The sequence below is a fragment of the Parambassis ranga genome, chromosome 3, assembly GCF_900634625.1.
Source record: "Parambassis ranga chromosome 3, fParRan2.1, whole genome shotgun sequence".
In the NCBI taxonomy this organism is placed as follows: Eukaryota; Metazoa; Chordata; class Actinopteri; family Ambassidae; genus Parambassis; species Parambassis ranga.
Window position 1 is genome coordinate 18761044 of NC_041024.1, and position 21399 is coordinate 18782442.

The window sequence follows — 21399 nt, forward strand, 5'->3', positions numbered from 1 at the left end:
CTAAGATTATTCATTAAAAACATAATTTGAGAGCTTGAACTGAGGCAACTGCACTTGTAGAGTTCCTTGAAGACGTTTCGCATCTCCTCCAAGCAGCTACAGAGTGTATTTTTGACCTAACAGTACTGAAATGGTAATTACAGAGGACAGGAAATTATGCAGGTATTCCCACCCTCTATGCTGCTACCCCCGTGTCCGTAGTTATGACAACGGTGCCTCCATACCACACATCACATGATCAAACAACTAGAGTCGGGGTGAATAAACAAGAAGCTTAAATGTGTGCAGCGCACATTTAGGTATAAATTAGCCAGTCAGAAAAAAAATCAATAGTCTATGTCAGCACCATCAATGCTTCAGCTTGCATGCATTTTTGAGAGTAGCATGCTGTTAATTTAGCTTCAGGTCTTAATGTAGTATGGTTAGGCTACTGTCACGAATAAACGACTTCCGATATCTGTTAAAGCCCAGCTGCTTAGGGCCGCAGATCAATATTTTAGCTTTTTTTTTTTTAAAAAGCTTACAACCAAAAAAATATACAATAGTGAAACATGGTAAGCAAGCCAATATAATAACTTACTGTAGACTACTCATTAGCTTGAAGACTTATGGGCAGATATTACAAGAGATGATAAACTAATAAATGTCTCCTTAATAGTTAATCTATACATTTTAAATAATTCATTTCTGGCTCATAAACCTGTCATACAGGAGGGCAAATACGTGTTTTATGTACTAGTTTATATTCCTTTGTGACAGTGTCTCATGAACCAACAGGTTTGTGTATCAATGCTGGAACAAATGCAACCTTCCATTAACCTTCAGTCAGAAAACACGCTGATTACAGACATCAGTGAATACTGTGCACATTACCTGCAGAAAAACATTCAAAGAGCAAAAAGCAAACATGAAACGTCTGTGCGCAAACATCACTTTGATGTTTTATTCTTTTTAACTTTGCACAACAGAATAAGAGAAAGTATACATCTGTATAATGCACTTGATAATGCATACTCTCCTGTCTGACCCCTCCCCTTCAGCTGGTCCATAAACAAACACCTACTGTCCAGTCCACACTGGTGCTTTGTAAATGTTCAGAACTACTCACAGAAACCTGTTATTGGAGCTTTTAATTAAGATTTGCGCAGATAAATAAAAATCCAATCAGTGATTTTGTAAGAAATGCCTGGTCTTTAAAAGGAACAATACTTTAACCATGCTTAATTATGGTCTCCATGAATTAAAATAATCCATAATTATGACTTGTAATCAACCACTTGGTGCCATTAGCCCTTCTGCCATGTAACCTTCTGATAATTACCACCCACTCTGAAAAAGTAGAGTATTGTTACTTTTAAAATGAATGTTTTTGTGCTAAAAATATCTTGAGAATCCACTGATGACATTCTTTCAATCAATCTACTCCACTTGCCCGTCTAAAGGGTTGGAGTCCCGGCAGTGTAAACATCAGTCAAATTTCTTACAATATATACCTGAACATTTACCTTCTTGATTAATTAAATAAGTATCAAGACTACAAAATGCAACTGATAAGTAAGGTACGTATGTCGTGGCCATTCAAACTGCACAAAACAACATGAATGCATAAAGCCACTGTTTGCATTCACTGAAGCAGCTTTAAATGTAATAACATAAGGCAGAGAACATATGAGTGTGGGTGATGACTCCTGTTTGACACTGGCAGTGTAAAGACTTTGTCCTATAAAAGTTTAAGGCTTCTATGTGATTGATGGTGTGATAACATTCAGTACAAAAACTTTTAACCAGTTACAGTCTGAGGGAGGAAACTGAAGGCTGTAAAATGCTTCCAGACTAGTGTTAAAAAATAACACAACTAGTTGATGTGGCAAATTCACACTTTTTACCAATATGGCTAATTATAATATATATGTATGTTCAAATCCATGGCTAATTCTGAAATTATTCACTGTACACTATAAAGTTCCTAATTCAGTTCACGCCTCACATTTTGTACTGTTGTCAATAACCCCAAAATGCAGCACAACATGCAGTTTAAAGTACCACCATGCTTTGTGCCTTCAGTGTGTGATACTGTTGTTGTTCCCCCTTTATAGTGTACAAGTGAACAAGCACAGATGAAGTGTTTGGATAAATTGGCCGCTGACCTCTCACCTGAGGTCTTTTTGTGTCGTGGACATTAATCTAGGGGTTAATCATAGAATTTAGAGGTCTCAGGAGCAGCTTATACCCAAAGACACTCCACAACAACAAAACACACAATGTTATAATACGTTTCATTTACTCACAACCTTTCACCCTCCCTCTCACTCCACCTGCTGCGTAGACACAAACACTTGGGTTGTACAAGACTGAGCTGAGGAGACAGACGGCACAGGATAGAGGAAAATCGCTTTGAAATAAATACATCAGTAGTTCTATGCAAAGAGACGAAGACCCTTCTCTCCAGAGGGTTAGAATACTTTAAACTAGACTTGCTTTCTAAATAACAATGTCTAAGCATTTTTGGTCCATTTACCAGAAGGATATAAATAAATACTTTAGATAAACTCAAGTGCATCTGGGTGATGTACTGTACCTTAATTTGCTCACTGGCTTCAGTTGCTTTCAAAATGAATTTGAATTTAGTGATATGTTGTGTATAGTGTACATGTTTGACATGAGAACAAAAATATCCTTTAACTGGGGGTTGTTAAATAACTTGATACATAATTTAGTCTATTGTTCCAAAATCTATGATGTCTTCAAAAATCTACAATTAATATGCTTCAAGACAAATACTTGAGATCTTTATCTCAACCTATTTGTATGATAAAAAAAAATAATCTAAGAAAAATGACTGAACATGTTTCAGTTTTTCTGCAGTGGGCATTTTCATTCAGCGTGCATCCCAAGTGTCACAAGCAAAGTTAAAGCCTACCTTTTCATATTTTCATTTCAAAATGGCTGACACTGACTATTAGGGAAATGTTCTCGTTGCTGCAATGTGATGAGTGCAGATCTCATTACAGACTTGGCATTGGACCTTTTCACATTGATGAGACATCTCTGAAAATCATCTTGAAGACAAAAAAGGCTTAGAAAGCTATTGATTAAATATCTTTAGTGCTCGCTGCATCATCCTTGGTCCCAGCAGGAGTGGCCTGTATTGACGGCTGCAGTTCCATTCAACCTCTTTTTATGTCACTCTTGTGTAAAAAAAAAGAAGCTTTTTTGACACTCATGTTGTGTATGTATGCAGAGAAAATGGTTCCGTGTATAAAAATCTAAGAGTCAATGCTACGAGGAAGCTTTTAGGACATCATAGTCTATGATGAGCTGTTTGATGTAGGACAGTTTCTCGTGGAGATACTCGCAGCGTTTCTTTTCTTCCCGGTAGCCTGGAAACTTCTGTGGAGGGAGAGAAGAACGTTGATAAAAAAAGGGTCTTTATCAACAGACATTTACATGATCGGATTCTGGTACCCATACTACTATTCATTTGAGTAACATTTCACAAAACATTTTTCGAGTCCTGGGGAAGCTGCTGTGCACAGATTAAAAGGTGCTCACAGATTCTTTACAGGGTAATGGAGGAAGGCATCAAATTAGTAACTTGGCAACGCATATTAATTTAATTCAGTTATTATATGAATTTCCCTATGAATGCTACAAACACAAAGATTACAGTTTATGGAAAGCAAACAGTGACAGACAAGCTGGCACCCAGATATTCACTTGTAAATTAATTTGCTTCAGCATGTTATGTATTGCAGCATGGGCATGATTTATGACTCACCTTTCGATACTTGTTGTACTTTTCTAGTATTTGGTCTTCCATGATCTAAATGTTGAAAAAAGCAAATAATTAAATTGTACATCTGCATAGAAGGATATTATAAATAAACACTGTGTGCCATGTATCAAAGGTGGATGCACATATGTACCTTGTATTCTTGTGTGCCGGGGGACAGGTTCTCGATCTTAGATGCTAACTGAACAAACATGTGAGTTATAGTGGCGATCCGGGAATGGAGGTCTTTGTACTCATCATACTCTGCACAGAAATCCTCCTGGTACCTCTGACGCTGCTCCAAACTGGTTATAGTGCTGTATGTGCTACAAGGATAGATACAAACAGTCAGTTAGGTTCTGTACCTGCAGTGCTGTACAGTAATATATATATATATATATATATATATATATATATATATATATATATATATATATAGTTTTTTTTTCCGACTCAGCAGGTCAGCAGGTGAGTCAGAGTACAGGAGTTCACCTGGCATACAGTACAGGCAGAGATCTGAGCACTTTACTGGTATTTGGCGATAGTAATGCTCATGCATATAAAGAAAAGCTACTAGCAAAACTGGTAAAAATATTTGATTGCAACTTTAGAATGTATTGTAATATTTGAAGTTTACCACAAAGGTGTTTTTATTGAAATATTGATTTTATTTTGTTTTGTTTAGTACCTCTTTTTGACACATGGTGGCAGCACCACACTCCAAATGGCTGAAGCTGTGCTGTTACATGCAGAGACAAATCGCTCTGGAATCTTTCTGCAATGTTCATTTCTATTTCTCGGAATAACACTGGCATCATACATTTGAGACACCACATGAAACAATTACTGTAACGAATGTTTACACTCACAGCACATAATCTGGCTTCTCCTCAGAGGCCACAGCATGCATGATGTCAGGATCTGGAAGATACAGAAAATCACATTATCTTGAGTCAACTACATTCATTCATGTCATGCTTTGCCATTGTCTGAATGTTAAGCAATGTGTTTTTGTTATGGTAAAAGCCAGTGGCATCTGTGTGTGTGTGTGTAGGTGTGTGCGTCCTGCCTGCCCCTGTACAGACTAGCTAAGAGCTTGTGGGTGTCAGGAGACCTTTCAGCTTAGAGACCCAATGCACCACTCGAGCTGTTGTTGAGCCAGTCAGTCAGCCACATAACACACTGAGGACTCAAGGGGGTGAGCTTAAGGGAGCAAACACAGCCATGCCTCTGAGATAATACTGTACCACCGCACCAGCAGGCTGGCAGATAAATGGTCACACTGTGCGACCTCACACGCCATTACTATCAGTCATCCATTCAAAGTATGTGTGGTTAAGTTGCTGTTTTGTAACACACCGCCACTGATGAAACAACTTGCCAGAAGAAGGTTGCCTGTGGGATGTGCCCACCACAGATTGACAATGGAAATAGTCTTGAAAAAGACAGCTACATGGAAGTCCGAAAGCCCTTGCCATTTATCGCTAATTTCGTAACTCAAACAAACAACAAGACAGACACAGACACAAATGTGGGTTAAAAATAAGGAGCCTTACTGTCAAGTTTGTCTGTGTTCTGCTTGAGATCAGGACTGGTCTTCCATCCAGGGCCCTGATCATCTTTTAACCTCTCCCGCTCCTTGTCTTTGTGCTTTTTTGTTTTCTTCTTTCTGTGCTGGCTGTTGGTGTTCTGCTGCTCAGGACCAGCAGGGTCAAGCTGGGATGGCTGGAGGCTGCTTGCTTTGGGTTCTTGCTCTCTGGCCTGTGAACCAGGTCCGTCAGAGACACTACACAGTTTGTGCGTAAAATTAAAGCCAGTTTGGCTCGCTGGTAGCCCAGTTCGGTTATCGGTGTGGTTACTCGTCCTGTGAAACTCAGTCTTTGTGTGAAAATTGGGGTTGATGGTAGAAGTGGGATCATCATATCCTCCTTTACTGTTTAAGAGTCCGTTGACAGCAGGCTGCTGTTGTAACCTCTGGTCTGAAAGCTTTTGTTTCTTCGCTGCTAACCTTTCCACTGGCTCCAAAGGCACGGGGCGTTTCTGGGAAAGGAGGCACAAAGACAGAAATCAACAGTTACTATCACACTGGTTTATGTTTACATATGGTAAAACAAAACAACAATCATTAATCAATTACAACAACAATCAATTAACATTAAAACTTTATAGTATAAACAGAATTTACCACTGCAGAGTTTTTAGCTAAGCTTGCATCTTCTGAGGGTTTTACCACTGAAGGGTATGCTTGAAGATTCCTTGATTGGTTGCTGATATGTGGCTGCAACTTCCTGTTAAACAGAGAGAAAGAACAAAGATATTATCTGCGTGGAATTCAGAAACATTTCATTGTGACTGCTGTTATGGAGACATCTACATCTAAAAGTGAACATGAAAATGAAACAGATCCTCTGAGCGGCAGGAGAAGATAAGCTCTACTTCTGAGAGCTGATTAACACCTGCACAGCAACGTGTGTGCAAATGAGAGCAGAAGATGTCGACAGAAAAGAGGAGAGAAGAATAATAGAGGCTGAGAAATAATGAAATCAACAAGAAAGTTTCTATGTTACAGCAAAGTTGCTCTACCAACACTGTGTGTTAAAACCATCAAAAGAATCCTCCAGTCCTCTTGACAAGTGAAGAGACACTTGTATGTACACCTCAGGTCACAGAGGAACAGGCTCTATAATGATGGGGGTAGTTTCATCTATGTGTGCTCACCTGGCCAGCAGCCTGCTGATGAGCTGCTTTTCCTCCTCACTGTAGCCCGGCCAGTCCCTCTGCACGTGCTTGTAGAGATCATCCCTCAGCAAGTAGCTGCTGTCCTTAGGATTCACTTTAGCAACCTGAAATAATACAACAACTACTTAAAATCCCTTTTAATGATTTAATTCACTGCTGTGCTTAAACATATTTGAACTCTACAGGTGTAACCTTTGAAAGGCCACACAGTAGGATATGCTGCCTGTGGTCTCTGCTGATGAAAAATGATCCAACTCCATGCTCCACTACAGTCTGTATGCAGCAATTCAGCTGCCTCTCTGTGTAACATTTGTATTTATGCAGTGGGCTACACTGAAAACTGTGGTCCATTGAGGCCTAATTGTTACTTAAAGTAACAATAAATAAATAAATAAAACTGCGATATATTGTTATTTCTAGTTTCCAAGTAAGTCAAATACTAAAAATGAGCTAGAGTCCACCTTAAAAGCCACTTTCACACTATCACTAAAAGCCTCAGGCTTTCTTTATCTCTGTGACTTTAGTCGCCTGATGTCCTTCTCTGAGGACGTCTATCTTTCTGCGGCCTCCTGACAGGATGGCCCACCCAACAGCAAACACAATCTCTGCAGAGACAATTACAGCGGCGACCTAATTACTCACACACATAACCACTCAGATCAGCAAGCTGAAGGCCTGAAGAGTACACACACTAATTACGACAGATAAACACACAAATAACACTTAGGAGTCACTCAAAATTGTATACAGAAAAGTTACATAAAGACAACTTCTTTAAATTAGCTTACAGCTTCATTCAAAGCTGGCCCTGGTTTCTTCCAGCATGAGACTGTTTACACTTTACACTTCAAAACAATAGTTGCTAGGAATTAATACTATTATTGGTGTCTCTCCTGAGAACACATACACACGTACAGAGTGCATTTGTACATGACATTCGCACAGAATGTCATGTACAAATGACATTCTGTGTATGCGTTTGATACTGCAGCATATTTATTGTTTCTAGGTACCTCCTCCAGTACAGCGCCCAGCTCGGCCTTGTCCTTGGGACCAGCTCTTTCTCTTTCCAGCCACAGCAGCATCTCTGGTTTCCTGTAGGGTTTGAGAGCCAGCAGGTGGATAATGCGGTCCCTCAGAGGCTTCTGGGATGGCATGGCCGTACTGCCGTTCCTCCGGTTGTTGGTAGACTGCTTATGGAAGCTGCTGTCTGAGGCGGACAGGGGAGCTGGCCTCTTTTGGTACTTGACACATTTACCTGGACAGACAGAATAAGAACCAAGTTTTAATGTGACAGAAGGGATAATCAAACAATAACATCATTATATTGAAACTTTGTGAACTGTGTTGTGTTGGCACAAATAGGTAGGAGGTCAAACAAAGGGCAGAGAAAACAGACTGTTAAACTTGTATTTCTGCTTGTATCCGTTCAACATGCTGAGACATGCTCTATGGGCTACACTGACATTCAGTTGACTAATGTGGGAACATTTATCAAAATAACCATTATCTATAGATCACAGGAACATGCGGGCCAGCAGCTATTTGTCCTCAGATGTAAACATCCTATTGATTATTGCTTGCATTCCTGTTGCAGACAGAGGGGGCATTGTAGAGCAGTGGAAGCTCTCTCCCTGTGCTAATCCCATTACAGGTTAATCTGTGCTTTGAAGGTCAGAGTGGGGGAGAGGTGCAAGAAAGAAAAGAAAGCTTTCTGTTCAACCACCAAAGTATGGACTGCCAACAGATAACCTACCAGTCATTTATCACGATGATGTCATATGGGGAGTTTGTGTTAAATGCATATGTGATAGATGTTGGCCGTGTTTATGAGAAGAGTCCCTGAGGCTGACAGTGGATTTACAGCATAGTTATTCAATGTTTCCATTGGGGCACACACGTTAGTACGTCATCTTTACCTTCTGATCAGATGTTACACAATCCACACTACATTTAGACTAAAATACCCAGCTTCCCTGGAGTCTCACTCTCACTGCTGACATGGGGGTCTAGAACTGGGCCAAGAAAAAAAAATGCATAACTACAGCAAAGAGCAGCAAGGAGGAAAAAAAAGAGAAAGTAGCTCTACAGTTCTCATATGATTCAATATATTCTAGATGATTGAGATCTATGTTTATGGCACCACACTGCAGCATAGTGTTTGTTTTACCATAGAATTTCTACAACCAGTAACATAAAATTTCATAAGCAAGGTTCGGACATACAGCTACATCCCTTCCCTCTGAGAATACACCTTCAGTAGCATAAATGTCAGAAGCCTTGGCTCCAATGTCTCTGATGGTTTAAAGACAGATACATCAAACAATGCTTAACCTTTATTTGGCCAACACTCTGAAAACCAGATGCAAGAAATGAGACAAAGTACAACCAAGGCCAACAGAATGGTGGAAATATTAAACAACAATTAGTGTTTGGTCTTATTTGCAAAATGAAATACGATCAGCACATCTGGTTTCACGTCAGAACAGGGAATGTCTGGTTTTCTGCTTTCAGCAATGAGCAGAGCAATATTTTTAAGCAAGGCAAATATTCCCGTTCTTTTACTGATGCTATTATATTTCTATTTTTGTTTTTATATGGCCTCATTGTATCCAAGTTGCTGATCCCTTTCCAAGCTTACAGCCATTTGGCCCACAGTAAAATCTGCAGATGTATCATCCTCTGATCCTGTTTTTCCGCCACACTGGACTCCTATCTAATCTTACTTGGATGTGTGGCTCCAGGTTTGATCTCAATGGCAGACCGGCTCCAGCTGTCCTTCTCCACCTGAGACATCCTCTCACGGGTCATCTGGTAAGAGTCGTCTGTGGCACACACAGTGATCTTGTCCTGGATGCTGCCTTGACCTTCCAGCTGCTCACGCCCATCGCTGTGAAAAACACACACTCAGAGTAAACATTCCAAGTTATCTTAAAGCAGAATACCAGAGCAGACTCTGCAGCACAAAATGACTTTGTGGTAGAAGCTGGTTAAGAGAGGTCTGTGGTTACTGTATGTTATGTCACAGGACTGATATAGCTCTACAGCATGCAACATGTGAGAATATCCTGGTTCAAAGCAGGATAGAGCCAGTGGAAAAGAAACAGGATTACCTTGGATCTTGGACAGAAGTAAAAAAGTTTAAAACATGAACCTGGGCTCCATTAATACTGCTGATAAATCAGGGATTTACTGTGCTGCCAGATGCATTTTTTTCACATTCATAAACAGGAACTTGACCCAATGGTGACCATTTCACCTCTTATCCCTCTAAATATCAAAAAATGTGAGGGAGTCATGCTGTTTCTCTTGGCTACAGCTACTGACTGGAACTAAAACTAGTTAAAAGTTCAGACCACAATTAGCCATCTGGCAGCAAGAGGCTGCAACACAGCATAACCTTTAGTTTGCAGGCATATCCATAAATAAGGCATCACAGGTCTCAGTAATGAGAGGCTCAACCCAGAAATATACAGGAAATTACAACTGCCCCATGCTGTGTGCTGCGAGCTAACAGTCCTGATACGTGAGCATAAAGAGAGCTCAGGAATCAGATTTTAAAAGGATGAGACATGACACCACACGTGCCTCAGCCATAAGACACAACACATCTGGTAACAAAGTCAATTTGCAGGATTTTTTTTGCCAAAAAATAAGCCAGGTTTGATTTAAAGCAATAACAGTGGTGCCGTATGTCTTTAGTTTCCAGATAGTTCCCTTTGGTTAACTCTGTACCTTGAAACATATTGATGGATGCAGTCAAAGCTGGCTTGTGGCTGGTCTTTGCTGTCGCTGGATAAGTAGAAGGAGAAGACTCGAAGAGCAGAGGGCGACTCTGATGTGGGAGCTGGAATCTTGAAGTACTGTGATGGACACAGCAGAAATAAAGACTTCTGTTAAAACAGACACACTAAACAAACATGAAGCCATTAGGCACAACAAAAAAAACATTAAGTGCACCCTCATGTTAAAAGTTGTAGCTTTATAAGCTTAGAGCTTGTGCAAAAATGACACATGAAATAAAGGAAAGGTTATTACCGTTTCACTGGCCTGTTAACAGTCACTCTGTCTTTAACTTGTCAACCCTATGAATCCTAAGAGTTTATACATCCTTATTATCTTTCATATCTTTCAAACTGTCAGCTTACTGCAGGGAAAAGCAATTGTTGACTCAGGAGAATTACTCTCATGCCAAATGCATTGTAGCCAAGAATACAGGCCGGTCCAAAGTCAAGGTTTTTGCAATCAGTGAAGTTTGTATTTTCACAACTTAGCCCACAGCAAAGATCTAATTCTGCCAAATGTTAATAGCTTCCCAAAATCTCCCAGGTGGCACAGACACATTAGGAGTTTTGAATGGACATAAAGACTGCTAAAGAGCTACCAGTGTTCTGAAAGTTTGCTTTAAAAGGCAGCACGTCCACAACAACAGATTATGAGATACCAAAAGCTGAGTGAAGATTTTAGAGATAGGCCCAAAATAAGGCACCACTAAAACTCTCAGGACACACACGTGCAATTTAATATAATAATATTTATTTCTAAATTAAGACAACCAGCCGTTTCTTCTTCTCCCAGTCCAACAAAGGTAATTTTCTCTCTTTACTAACAAGTATGTGCATTGAACCCTATAGAAAATGCACTCAAACCTTCAAAGACCCAGCTATGATGCATCACATCAAATGTTCAATTCCAGTCATTCTGACTTATTGATGTAAAAAATGTCTCTATTGTGTGTTCTTCAAAGACTAGTAATGTCTGACTCATGTTCCACAGAGGCACAGAAAAGCACAGAGAAACTTGACAAATGAATCTTACATTGTAGTTTAGAGGAAGAAACTACAAGCAGAACTTGATCATTGTCACCAAAGGAAAAGCAGACAATGATTAGGATTAGGTGAACAAACAGCACTATTGTTCGACTCTAATGCACTTGGGCGATGGCAAATGAGCTGTGGAGAAATATTCCACTAAAATGGCATTCAAGCTTATCTATGCTTTTTTAGCAAAAGACCGAGAAATGGCAACACACACACACACACACGTACAAACTGAGAGGATCTAGAGATTTTGTGCCGCTCTGTAACTTTAAATAAATCTCCTTGGTTAAGCAGTGTTTTTAACAGTCCGCTCCACTGAGGCGTCCATGAGATCTCCTGGCAGACTCAGTGGAGCGTAGCAGAGCCAAGGCTGCAACCTCCAGGGCAGACCAATGCACACACGAACACACACAGACATAATAACAGATCGGGAAAAATGAGGATGAGAAAAGTTAGGATCAACGCTGATTTGACCACTGAAAAAGATGTAATTGCAGGGTTACCAAAGCAGAACTCTGAAAAATTCACAGCGCCTTCATTTAGCTTTATGGGAAATTTTGGAGCACTGCACCACAAGAAGCAAGGGGACACAGGAGTGAGTCAAATCCCATTCATAGCTAGTGATGAGCTAGCGCACGTTAGTAAGTTAAATCTCAACTTCATCGTCATCACAAGTACTCTTTGCTGCCTCTTAACAGCGGCCGAGGGATCAGCAGTCCTATCAATCCCATTCTTCATGCTGCAGGCAGCTGTGCTGTCTTTTTGTGCTGGGAAGCGGCTTAAAGTGCAGTTATCATGGAGGATTTCCTCTGCTTTCTCCTGTTGTGCTGTCTGCTGCATGACTTTCATCTCACGTACCCAACCATGTCCAGTCACTGCTCACATTGTAACGTGCAAGTGTGAGTGTGACACAGACACTGAGGCTGCTCATTAGGTCGAATTGTTAAATGTTCTGTCATCATAGAATGTCATTTCTAACTGCATGGGATTAACAGGAATAGCCTGATCAATCAATGTGTAAAACTTATTAGTTTTAACTTTTAACTGATGTCTTTAAAAGTCCCCCATGATGTTTTGACACAAATGTTTAACACAGCCACACAGACGTTGGCTCCATTTTCTTATCAGCCTGCTGCACATGTCTTCACATGCAGCCTTTCATGACAAGATTTTTTTAGCATATCTTTATTCACCACTTTGAACTAAATGGTAATAAAGTTTAGAGCCTGTAACTAAATAAATATAGAAGTCACTGCAAACACCACCTCTAAGTGCATCTCTAATAACCCCCCTTTAGATTGTAAAACTCTGAATACATTGTAAAACAAAAGGAGCAGGTAGGAGACGGAGCTGGAACTGGGAACAGTGGGACAACTAGCAGGCATGATCTGCAACTGGATCACTTTTATGACAAAATGCATGTGGATAAACAAATGTCATTTTTCAGGTATACATAGGTACTTGTGACTTATTTTCTGAGTTCACACTTTTTAGAAGCATCAGTGTTTTTAATCAGAAAAGTCAGTTCACAGATCTGTGTTCGAGAGTATTTAAAAGAGATGCAAATGTAATGCAGCTCCAGGTGAAAATTAAACGTCTTAAAAAAAATAAAACCTGTTGTGATTTATTAAAAGTCACATTTGATACAAACGTGCCGCTTAATGACGAGGTCATCAGAGGACATTTCCACGCATTGTCCTCCACAGTAACAGTTAAAAATGTACGAACTTTGTATTCAGTGGATTATTGTACGCGCCGCCACAGCATTCCAGCTGTAGCAGATGCTCAGTCATGCAGTGCACGTAGAAGCACTCGCATGGATTTATCCAGTGCAGGCTGCTTCTACGACCTCCACGGGCAGACTTCTAGATCCCTGCTGTGCAAACTACAACAAGCACTCTCGTTCCCAGCCGCTGGGGCCCACGCCAGAGCCGAGCGTATTCTCCTGAGAAGCACACACACACACAGCAATTCAAGCCCAGAGAGGCGCTCTTACAAAGGAGTCTGCACTTTAGGAAGTTAACTGACCATGAATAATTAAATATTTATTGTCTTCATTTTAACTAAAATGTTCAGAGAAACTGCAGGTTGCTTCAGATCTTCGGGAACTTGAATGAAGCAACATTTGGAACAGTAAATCTAGCTTTATGCTTTTTGTTGTTGTTGTTTTTAAGAGGTCACTGATAGAAAAACTGTCTTGAAAGTGACTTATGACCTGAGTAATGCTCAGCGACCCTCAGAGGCCAAAAGTCAGAGGGGGAAACTGAGAGGAGCCTAAATCTGACAAGTTATCAACAAACACAAACTTTCACATTGCTTATAAGCATTGTTTTAGTTGCTCTGTTTTTTTGCTTTCACACCTCCTCTGTCAAATATCAAAGCTCTCCCAACTCGTCTATGGTGCAACATCTGTCTGTCAGTCTGTTTTTGCTTCTCCGTCCTTTGTCTCCATCAATCTCTCTCTCAAAGCCGTTATTCTTGGCGTAGCCCTGTCAGTCCATCTGTTTTCTGCATTCTTTACTTATCTGTGTTTCACTCCCAATTAGATTTTAATATAGACAAATTTATCCCAGTGTGTAAGTGCTGATGCAGCACAAGGGGAGTTACTTAATTTTATATTTTGAAATTTGAAATGTTTTTGTTGGGCTGTAAGAATTATAAAAGGCGTCATTTCCATCTTAAAATATGAAGCAATTTTTGCAGAGACAGAGATCAAAATATTCTTGATCAGATTAAGTAAAAATACACCAAATACCACCAGCGGTCAATTGAATGTGGATAAATAATGCTGAAGACACTAATCTTGTTGACTTCTATTTTTTTGATCATGTAAAGCATCTAGAAGCAATTTGATTCAATTCCTGTCAGCTGATGTTCTCAGCCCTACATGGAGCACCCTGCGGTGTTAGTGTAATATGGTGTGGTACGATAGATTATTAATGCAGTGGTGTTGAGTTTAAAGAGTTTAAAAACGTAGTAAAAAGTATCAGTGTAGATATGCGAGGACATGAATGAAGTCTCAAATACAATCCAAACAAACCCCATGATGAGAATGGTGTGCAGTGATGCATGGGCTGCTACCTTATTACAGTGTTATCTTTACAAATGTCAGTTCTCTCTTTTTTACAGATTACAGCTGGTCATTCACCCCAATTCACACACACACACACACACCCATCCATTCCCTCAGGCCTCCAACATTTCTGTTCATGATCTTGCTAAATTTATCGTGTTAGAAATTAGACTGAATAAAAGTGAAAGCATTTCAACTTTTCACCCCATCCAGATTATGTAATGTAGCACAGCAGCAGCAGCGGTTTCGGTGACTCCTTACTTGCAGTTCTCTGAGCTTGCTGAATGACACAGTACTAGGACCCTCTGTACTAATTTCACCTTTTTTCGTTTCATCATTTGTATCTTCCTTGAACAGTCAGGTAGTGTTGACCTACAAAAACAACAAATAGAGGAAGCTTTCATTTCCTACACACTGTCACCTTGTATCTGCTTCTCCCTTATGTGACATTTAATGAAAGCATCAGGAAACAGCCTAAAGTGCAAATGTGCCAGAATAATGTGAGGGACTGACAAATATGAACTTATAATTGGAAACTGAACATTGGCCAGTGGGCTCTACAGTAGGTGTACAATCAATGTATTTGTTATATATATATACAGATTTGTATTGATCTTCCTCTCATCTCCAGTTATTTATTATGTTTCTGTTATACACAGGCCTGCTTGGCCTGTTAACATAATTAGGAGGGTTTTTGCAATCTATTGAAAAACTATTCAAACAATTGAACTGACTTGCATTAGACTGAAATTTTCCACCTGAAATACTTGCTATGTAATAGAAAAACAAGATCAGCGGTGGAACAGTAAAAGTCAAGACTGTCAGTCTGTGAGGCGACACTATCTTAATGAGCCACACTTCACTCTCATCTGTCATAAATGTCTCCACACCTTGAAGACGCAGGACAGGAAAGGCTCATTTTCCTGGCTTTATCAAACTATAAAGTTGATTGAACAAAAACTGTGAGAGACTGCTGTCGGTGCGCAGGGCTTATGTTTCCTGCTAGCTTTTGGCTGAATGTGGGGGTCTGGGTGTAGATCTCATGCACGCTATTGTTTCCACATCCTCTGCAGCCTGAGTAATGGCCTTCTGAAAACAGGCCATCTTTTGTCCTGGCCTCCTCGGCTCCAGAGTGGGATGCCATGGCACTGCTTCCCTTTTCTGGTTGATAGGAGGAGAGGGAGGAGGTGCAGAAGGAGGAAGAGGAGGAGGAGGTGGAGGGAGTAAAACCTGTCGCCACCACCGCTGTCTGTTATCAGCAGGGGGCAAGTCACTCTTTGCTGGCTGCTAATGCAAACTATGTGTGTGTGTGTGTGTGTGTGTGTGTGTGTGTGTGTGTGTGTTAATCCAGCGTGAGCAAAGAAAGGCTCAGCTCCAGCTCCTCTCACCAGGGTGTAATCAGCATTACTGCCACTCATAAGAGTGAAGAGGGAGAAAGGACCAAGTCTAGCTATCAGCCAAACATCTCTGCCACTGGTTCAGACAAACACACACACATGCTCAGACAGCCAGCCAGCCACCACCCTCATCCTCACCACACTTCAGTAAACACTACTTCTCATCATCTCATCACAAACAAAAGAACCACATCGTTCCCAGGGCCACAAGTTGACACATGCCATTTAAGACAAGACCCCTCCACAATAGAGGACAGAGATACAAAACACAATGTGTGTCTGTGTTTCTGGCTGCATGGAGCAGAGAGGAGGACGGGGAGCAGTGGGGCTTTAGAGGCAAGAGAGAAACTAGCAACTTAGTGTGTTTTTAATGCAGGCATGTGTTTATGATCCCACAGCCAGTCAACGCTCCGAGCTACGCTGTGTCTTCTCTCTCGCTGAGTTCCACAAGCCGACACTGGGTGATTAATGTGGCTGCCTTGAGTGGGAGACAGTGCATGTAATCAAGCCCCAGTCTGTAATCACCTTCCATTCCTTTTCATTTGCAATTTCACAGAGGGCCAGAGCGGCTGCCAGAGCTGCAAGCTCCAGTGTATGTGGGAGAAGAGGCAAGAAGGAGAAGGAGAGCAGATAGGAAAGGGTGCAGCACCACAAACATCCCCCGAGGCCCCCCCCCCGTTAATGCCAAGGACGATACATCTCTGGCAGGTGCCTGAGGGCCAAACTGTCAGCTTCAACAAATTGTGGGTCACCATGCCTGACAAAAGGCCCTCCTTCTACACCCAAACTGGATGGGTTCCTCCAGCGAGGGTTTCCACACACAGAACTGCACTATGATGCATGTGTGTGTGTGTGTGGCAGGAGGAAACAAGAGCCCCTTTATGCCTCATTGACTTATGGTGAGAATTTTCACATGAGGGAATTAAACGGGACACGTTCCTCAGCGAGCCAAGATGAGCTCCATACCTCCAAGCTGCTTAAAAAGACGGACAATGCATATTTCCAGAGCTGCTGTTGCTAGATCTGAGAGACACTTTTCTTCTGCTTGCACCCACATGTTCACTAAATAAACATGTAAACTGGTTGGTACAAGATTTTCCATTCTCAACTTTATAAGAAAAAAGGAGCAACATCATAATCCTTAAACAATTTTCCCTTTGTGGGCACCTGGTGGGAAAACAACAAACTGAAATGTGGTGAAAGCTCTATTGCGATAAAAACTGTTGGCACCCTTAACTACTTTTATGATTCTATGTAATGCAAGCACACATTTCTTTTCTTTATTGTGAGCATCTGCTGGGTTTTGAACTTACAAGCATCAATTGTAATCAGCGATTCATGTGTTAAAATAATACAGATGTCAGAGTCTGGACATAAAACTGCTTAAAGAACCAAGTGTTTACGAGTGAGTATGTTTGCATTGCTCTCAGTTTTAGTCTCCACTCCATTAGATCCACAGCAGGGATGTTTCTCTCATGCTGGGTGCAAACAAACCTTCAGGGCAGACCACAACACATCTGTACCGACTGTAACGCACCAGGATGAAAAAAAAACTTGATTCATTATGAGTGATCCAAGGAGGGTGACAACACACAGCCTGCATTCCCCCGCTCATTGTTATTCAAATCAGGGGAGACAGCACACAATCAGAGGGGACTCCAGGGAACTCAACACAGGCAGCAGCCTAAGCACACAGACAGATAAAAAAACTGCACTCAAACATCCAGATACTCATAGAAACCAAGTGCCAAAATGTCCCTCATTCCCTCTCCTTTTCATTCACACAAACCAAACAAACAAACACCACACCACACACAGAGGGTCCTCATGGGACCCACCCAGGGCCTGCCAAGCTAAAGACTGCAGCACAATGGGCAGGACAGGAAAAGGAGGTGGGACATGAATAAATCATGCAGTCAGACCACACAGGACACAGCATAAACAAACACACCCAGATAAAAATGATAATCAAAATCCAGGGCATCACAAACAAATAAAAGCATGAATCACACTAATGCTATCCTGCATGCACATATCACTTTCACACACACTGATAATATAAGGTGTGTTCTCTCTGCTCAATTACACAGACGCACATACACACACATACAGAAAAAGTGGGACTCTATCCTGGGAATGGAACAGGAAAATAAGCAGGACAGAGTTCATGTCATCGACCTAGCTATTACTGCAGCAAAAGTGTGCCAGCTCTACACACACACTCACATATACACAAACACACATTTATAACTGTCTGAGTCAGGCAGACGGGGAAAGCTAATGCAAACTGAAGTCATGATGCCTCATGCTGTAATGAAGGGCATTATAGCTCCTGTAATTATCTCTAAACATTCATTTGGCTAATAACTTTAGCTCCCTGTGTGCCTATACGAGGGTGTGAAACTCAAATATTTCTAAAATAAATAAATGCAAATCCTTTTTGAGGATAGTTTTATGTCCATGCAAATCAGTAAATCCAAACAGTAAACTCAGACTGTTTTACACCGGGAGCTGGAGTTTAAACACAGGCAACTACCCCATAAAAACAAACGACTGACTGACTGTCCCTTCGTCTCCAACACTGGACCCTGCCTGCAGGGACGTCCCTGGTGCAATCGGTCCAAAGTGACAGCTTATGCAGAGTCACAGGCTGGAAAACTCCAGGATAATGCTGCAATAAATTTCACTGTCCATTTTGAATTAAAACAAGCAAAAGCATTAAACTATGCATTGTGCGACTGTGTGTATGTGACAAATATTTGAAATACTCAAATACATCAAAGTTAGACAAAGAAGAAGCAACAAATGCTCAACCTTTTTCAACTTCATTCCAGTCTGTTACCCACACCAGCCCCCTGACAGAACTCAGAACCATTCAGCTCATCTTGTCGTGACAGGAAGGGGGTTGCAACTCTTTCCAACCAGCCTGTGCAATTAGCACCGACTGAAAAGTAAGTATTCCCCAAGGACACAGCTGCTCCTGACTTCAGTCAAAACACACACAGTTCAGGCGTATTACTGCAGGCTGTGACTCAGTTTCAAGAGCAGAAACAAGTCACATGACTCCATGTGTTAGTGTGTACCGCATACATCTGAAGAATGAATGCATTTTCCAAACTGAGAACACTGCGCACAAGGCTAATCTGCTCCAATGAAGGCTCCTCATTTGACTTATGATAACTGCTATCCTCAGTGTTGACTCTGTCGGTGTGTGTGTGTCCCTCCCTCTCCTCCTGCTTTTCCCAGTGCCGCTCACTGACCTAACAAAGCCTCTCCACAGTCCCCGGCCTGACCCAGTAACCTGCATGCCTCCTATTTGCTAGAGGAGACCGGCTATACGTGCCCCCATCTAGGAGCGCTGATGGGTGAAGCAAAGTGTGACGAACAAAAGCTGTGCTGACGAATCTGAGGTAGTATTTTTTTTTAAAAAAGGTCACCTCATTAACTCCAACACTCTTCCTTACCTACAACAAAGCCACAGTGATATGTTTAACACAGAGCCATGGGTGCTTTACCGACCTGGTAATAACGGAGCACAATAAACTAAAAGTGTAAAAATAAATAAATAAAGGATGTAAAACTTACCCCTTGGTTTCCATTGAAACAAATAGACGGCTCACTTTTCAAAGATCCCTATAGTGAGAGAAGAAAAACAAAACACACACAGTTGTAGATGTGGGCACTGATACAGACATTAGCCCAGTAAACAAATGCCATGCTCTGTCACTTAAGTTACACAATCAGTAATGTCTGTTTGCTGTTAATGACCTCTGCTGGAGCTAATTATGAGACAAACTAGCCTGCTCGTCTCTTAGATAACAATGCAGGCTGCTCTCTGCTGTGCTGCTTTGAAGGATTCCCAGCACACAGCTGACAGGCTGGTCCTTCCCGACAATCACAGGCTCCAGACCTCCAAAGCTCACACAGCAGCCAAGTAACGCAGCTTAAAAAGTAACTGCAGCCTGACTGAAGCGTCTGTTTATTAACAGCACGAAACAAACACTAGGAAAATAAATACAAACTAACTTATCAGACCTGTGACAGCGAAGCAAATTCACCAACAAGAAAAACACAAAGTTTTAAAAAAGTGAATTCATCTCACCCGCGCACACAAACAAACAACAGGGGAACTATAAACAGGTACCTTGAGGTTTTGGTAAGCCTCCAGCGCTCTGATGGCCGTGTCCGTCAGCTTGACGTGGTACAGCGTCCTGTTCGGGCTGTTTTTGTTATTTTTTCCACAGCAGAGCCCATAGTGGTGCTCCTGCCTGAGCGAAGCCATCGCTGGCTCTTGTGGCTGCGCTGCAATTAAAGCTGCTTTCCTCTCTCAGCTCAGCGCTCCGGCTGCTGCGTCACCGTGTGGGCGGGGCCCCGTGTGCGCCCGCATGTGGACTGCTAACGTTACCACCAGCGTCACTCCACCAGACTGTATGACATAGAGAAGAGGGTCTCACGCTTCCTCTTTAACGTGCTTGATTTAATGTGACTATTAATAGATGTGTTTCTTTAACAAATCAACTGAAGTATTTATGCAGAAATAATTATAGAGAACCTTAATCTGTAATCTGTGATGTGACGTATGCATACAAAATCTCTCAGCATTGCTTTGTTAAATTAACCTTGCAAAAAGATGAATTTTAAAATTCTGTTTTAACATCCTTACACTAAAAAGTCAACAGCAGTTTAAGAGAGGGTAGTTTGACAGAATCAATGGGCATTAAGTAGATTGTTGTACAAACTGTGGATGATAAATGATCCTAATCTGTGTGATAAATACAATCCCTGAGTTGGTGTTTAATCTGTTTAACTGTATCAATCTCTCCCACCATCCAAATTAATTAAATGGCTGCATCAGATAGTAAAGATATGTACACATAAATAAAATGTATACAAGTATGTTACAGTATCATTTATAGCACTCTACAACTTGCCAAAGGAAAAAAGACCAAGTCACACACAATGTGGGTCACATGCAAATAATCCATGACAGGAAAGATGCTTATCCTGAGGAGGAAGCTAATGGAATTAGTTATCGTCATTTTCAACAGTCTGTCCAACTTTCCTTTTACTTGTTGGTTGAGGCCCAAAATCGACAGGAACAGCTAATACTGATATTAGCCCCACAGCTGGGAAGGCTTGCCGTCTGCTGACCACTTACACACATTAAATTCAGGCATCTCACAACTCCTCAAACATGACCAAGCTGAATGTCAACAAATCTCTGCAACTTAAGTGTTTGCATAACTGTTAGAAAGCACACAAGTGACAGCAGAGGTTAGCCGAGCAGATGCGTCTGACAAGTAAGCCTATTTAGTTAAATTGCTAAGCTACAGCTTCAATGAAAGTAGCTACATAACAGGAGGGAGAGGGGTTACTGGAGGTCAACAGGTGGAGGTGAATGTTCACTTGATAATCTGAGATTTAGACCACTAAAGTCTCCCTGACAACAAATAATCTTGAATTTAAAAAAAAAATGTATTGTGCATGTTACAACACAGAGATGATTCACTGCATGATAAATATAGCAGTCGGCCACACATGCATGTATCAGTAGGCTTCAAGTGGCCTCTCCTACAGACAAGCAGTGGAAGATTAACC

At 41.2% G+C, this 21399-nt stretch overlaps 1 protein-coding gene across 1 annotated transcript; it reads right to left on the reverse strand.

Annotated features, from left to right (window-relative positions):
• Nucleotides 1-1001: 1001 nt before the first annotated feature.
• LOC114433794 (RNA polymerase II elongation factor ELL-like) lies at nucleotides 1002-20092 on the reverse strand. Its single transcript, XM_028402502.1, has 12 exons — nucleotides 19946-20092; nucleotides 19387-19434; nucleotides 10247-10374; nucleotides 9238-9401; nucleotides 7525-7769; nucleotides 6491-6615; nucleotides 5958-6060; nucleotides 5329-5812; nucleotides 4642-4693; nucleotides 3927-4098; nucleotides 3779-3823; nucleotides 1002-3390 (listed from the first exon to the last, which is right to left on the reverse strand). Exons 1-12 carry the CDS (start codon nucleotides 20081-20083, stop codon nucleotides 3280-3282), a joined length of 1815 nt encoding a protein of 604 aa, XP_028258303.1. The 5' UTR covers nucleotides 20084-20092; the 3' UTR covers nucleotides 1002-3279.
• Nucleotides 20093-21399: the final 1307 nt, after the last annotated feature.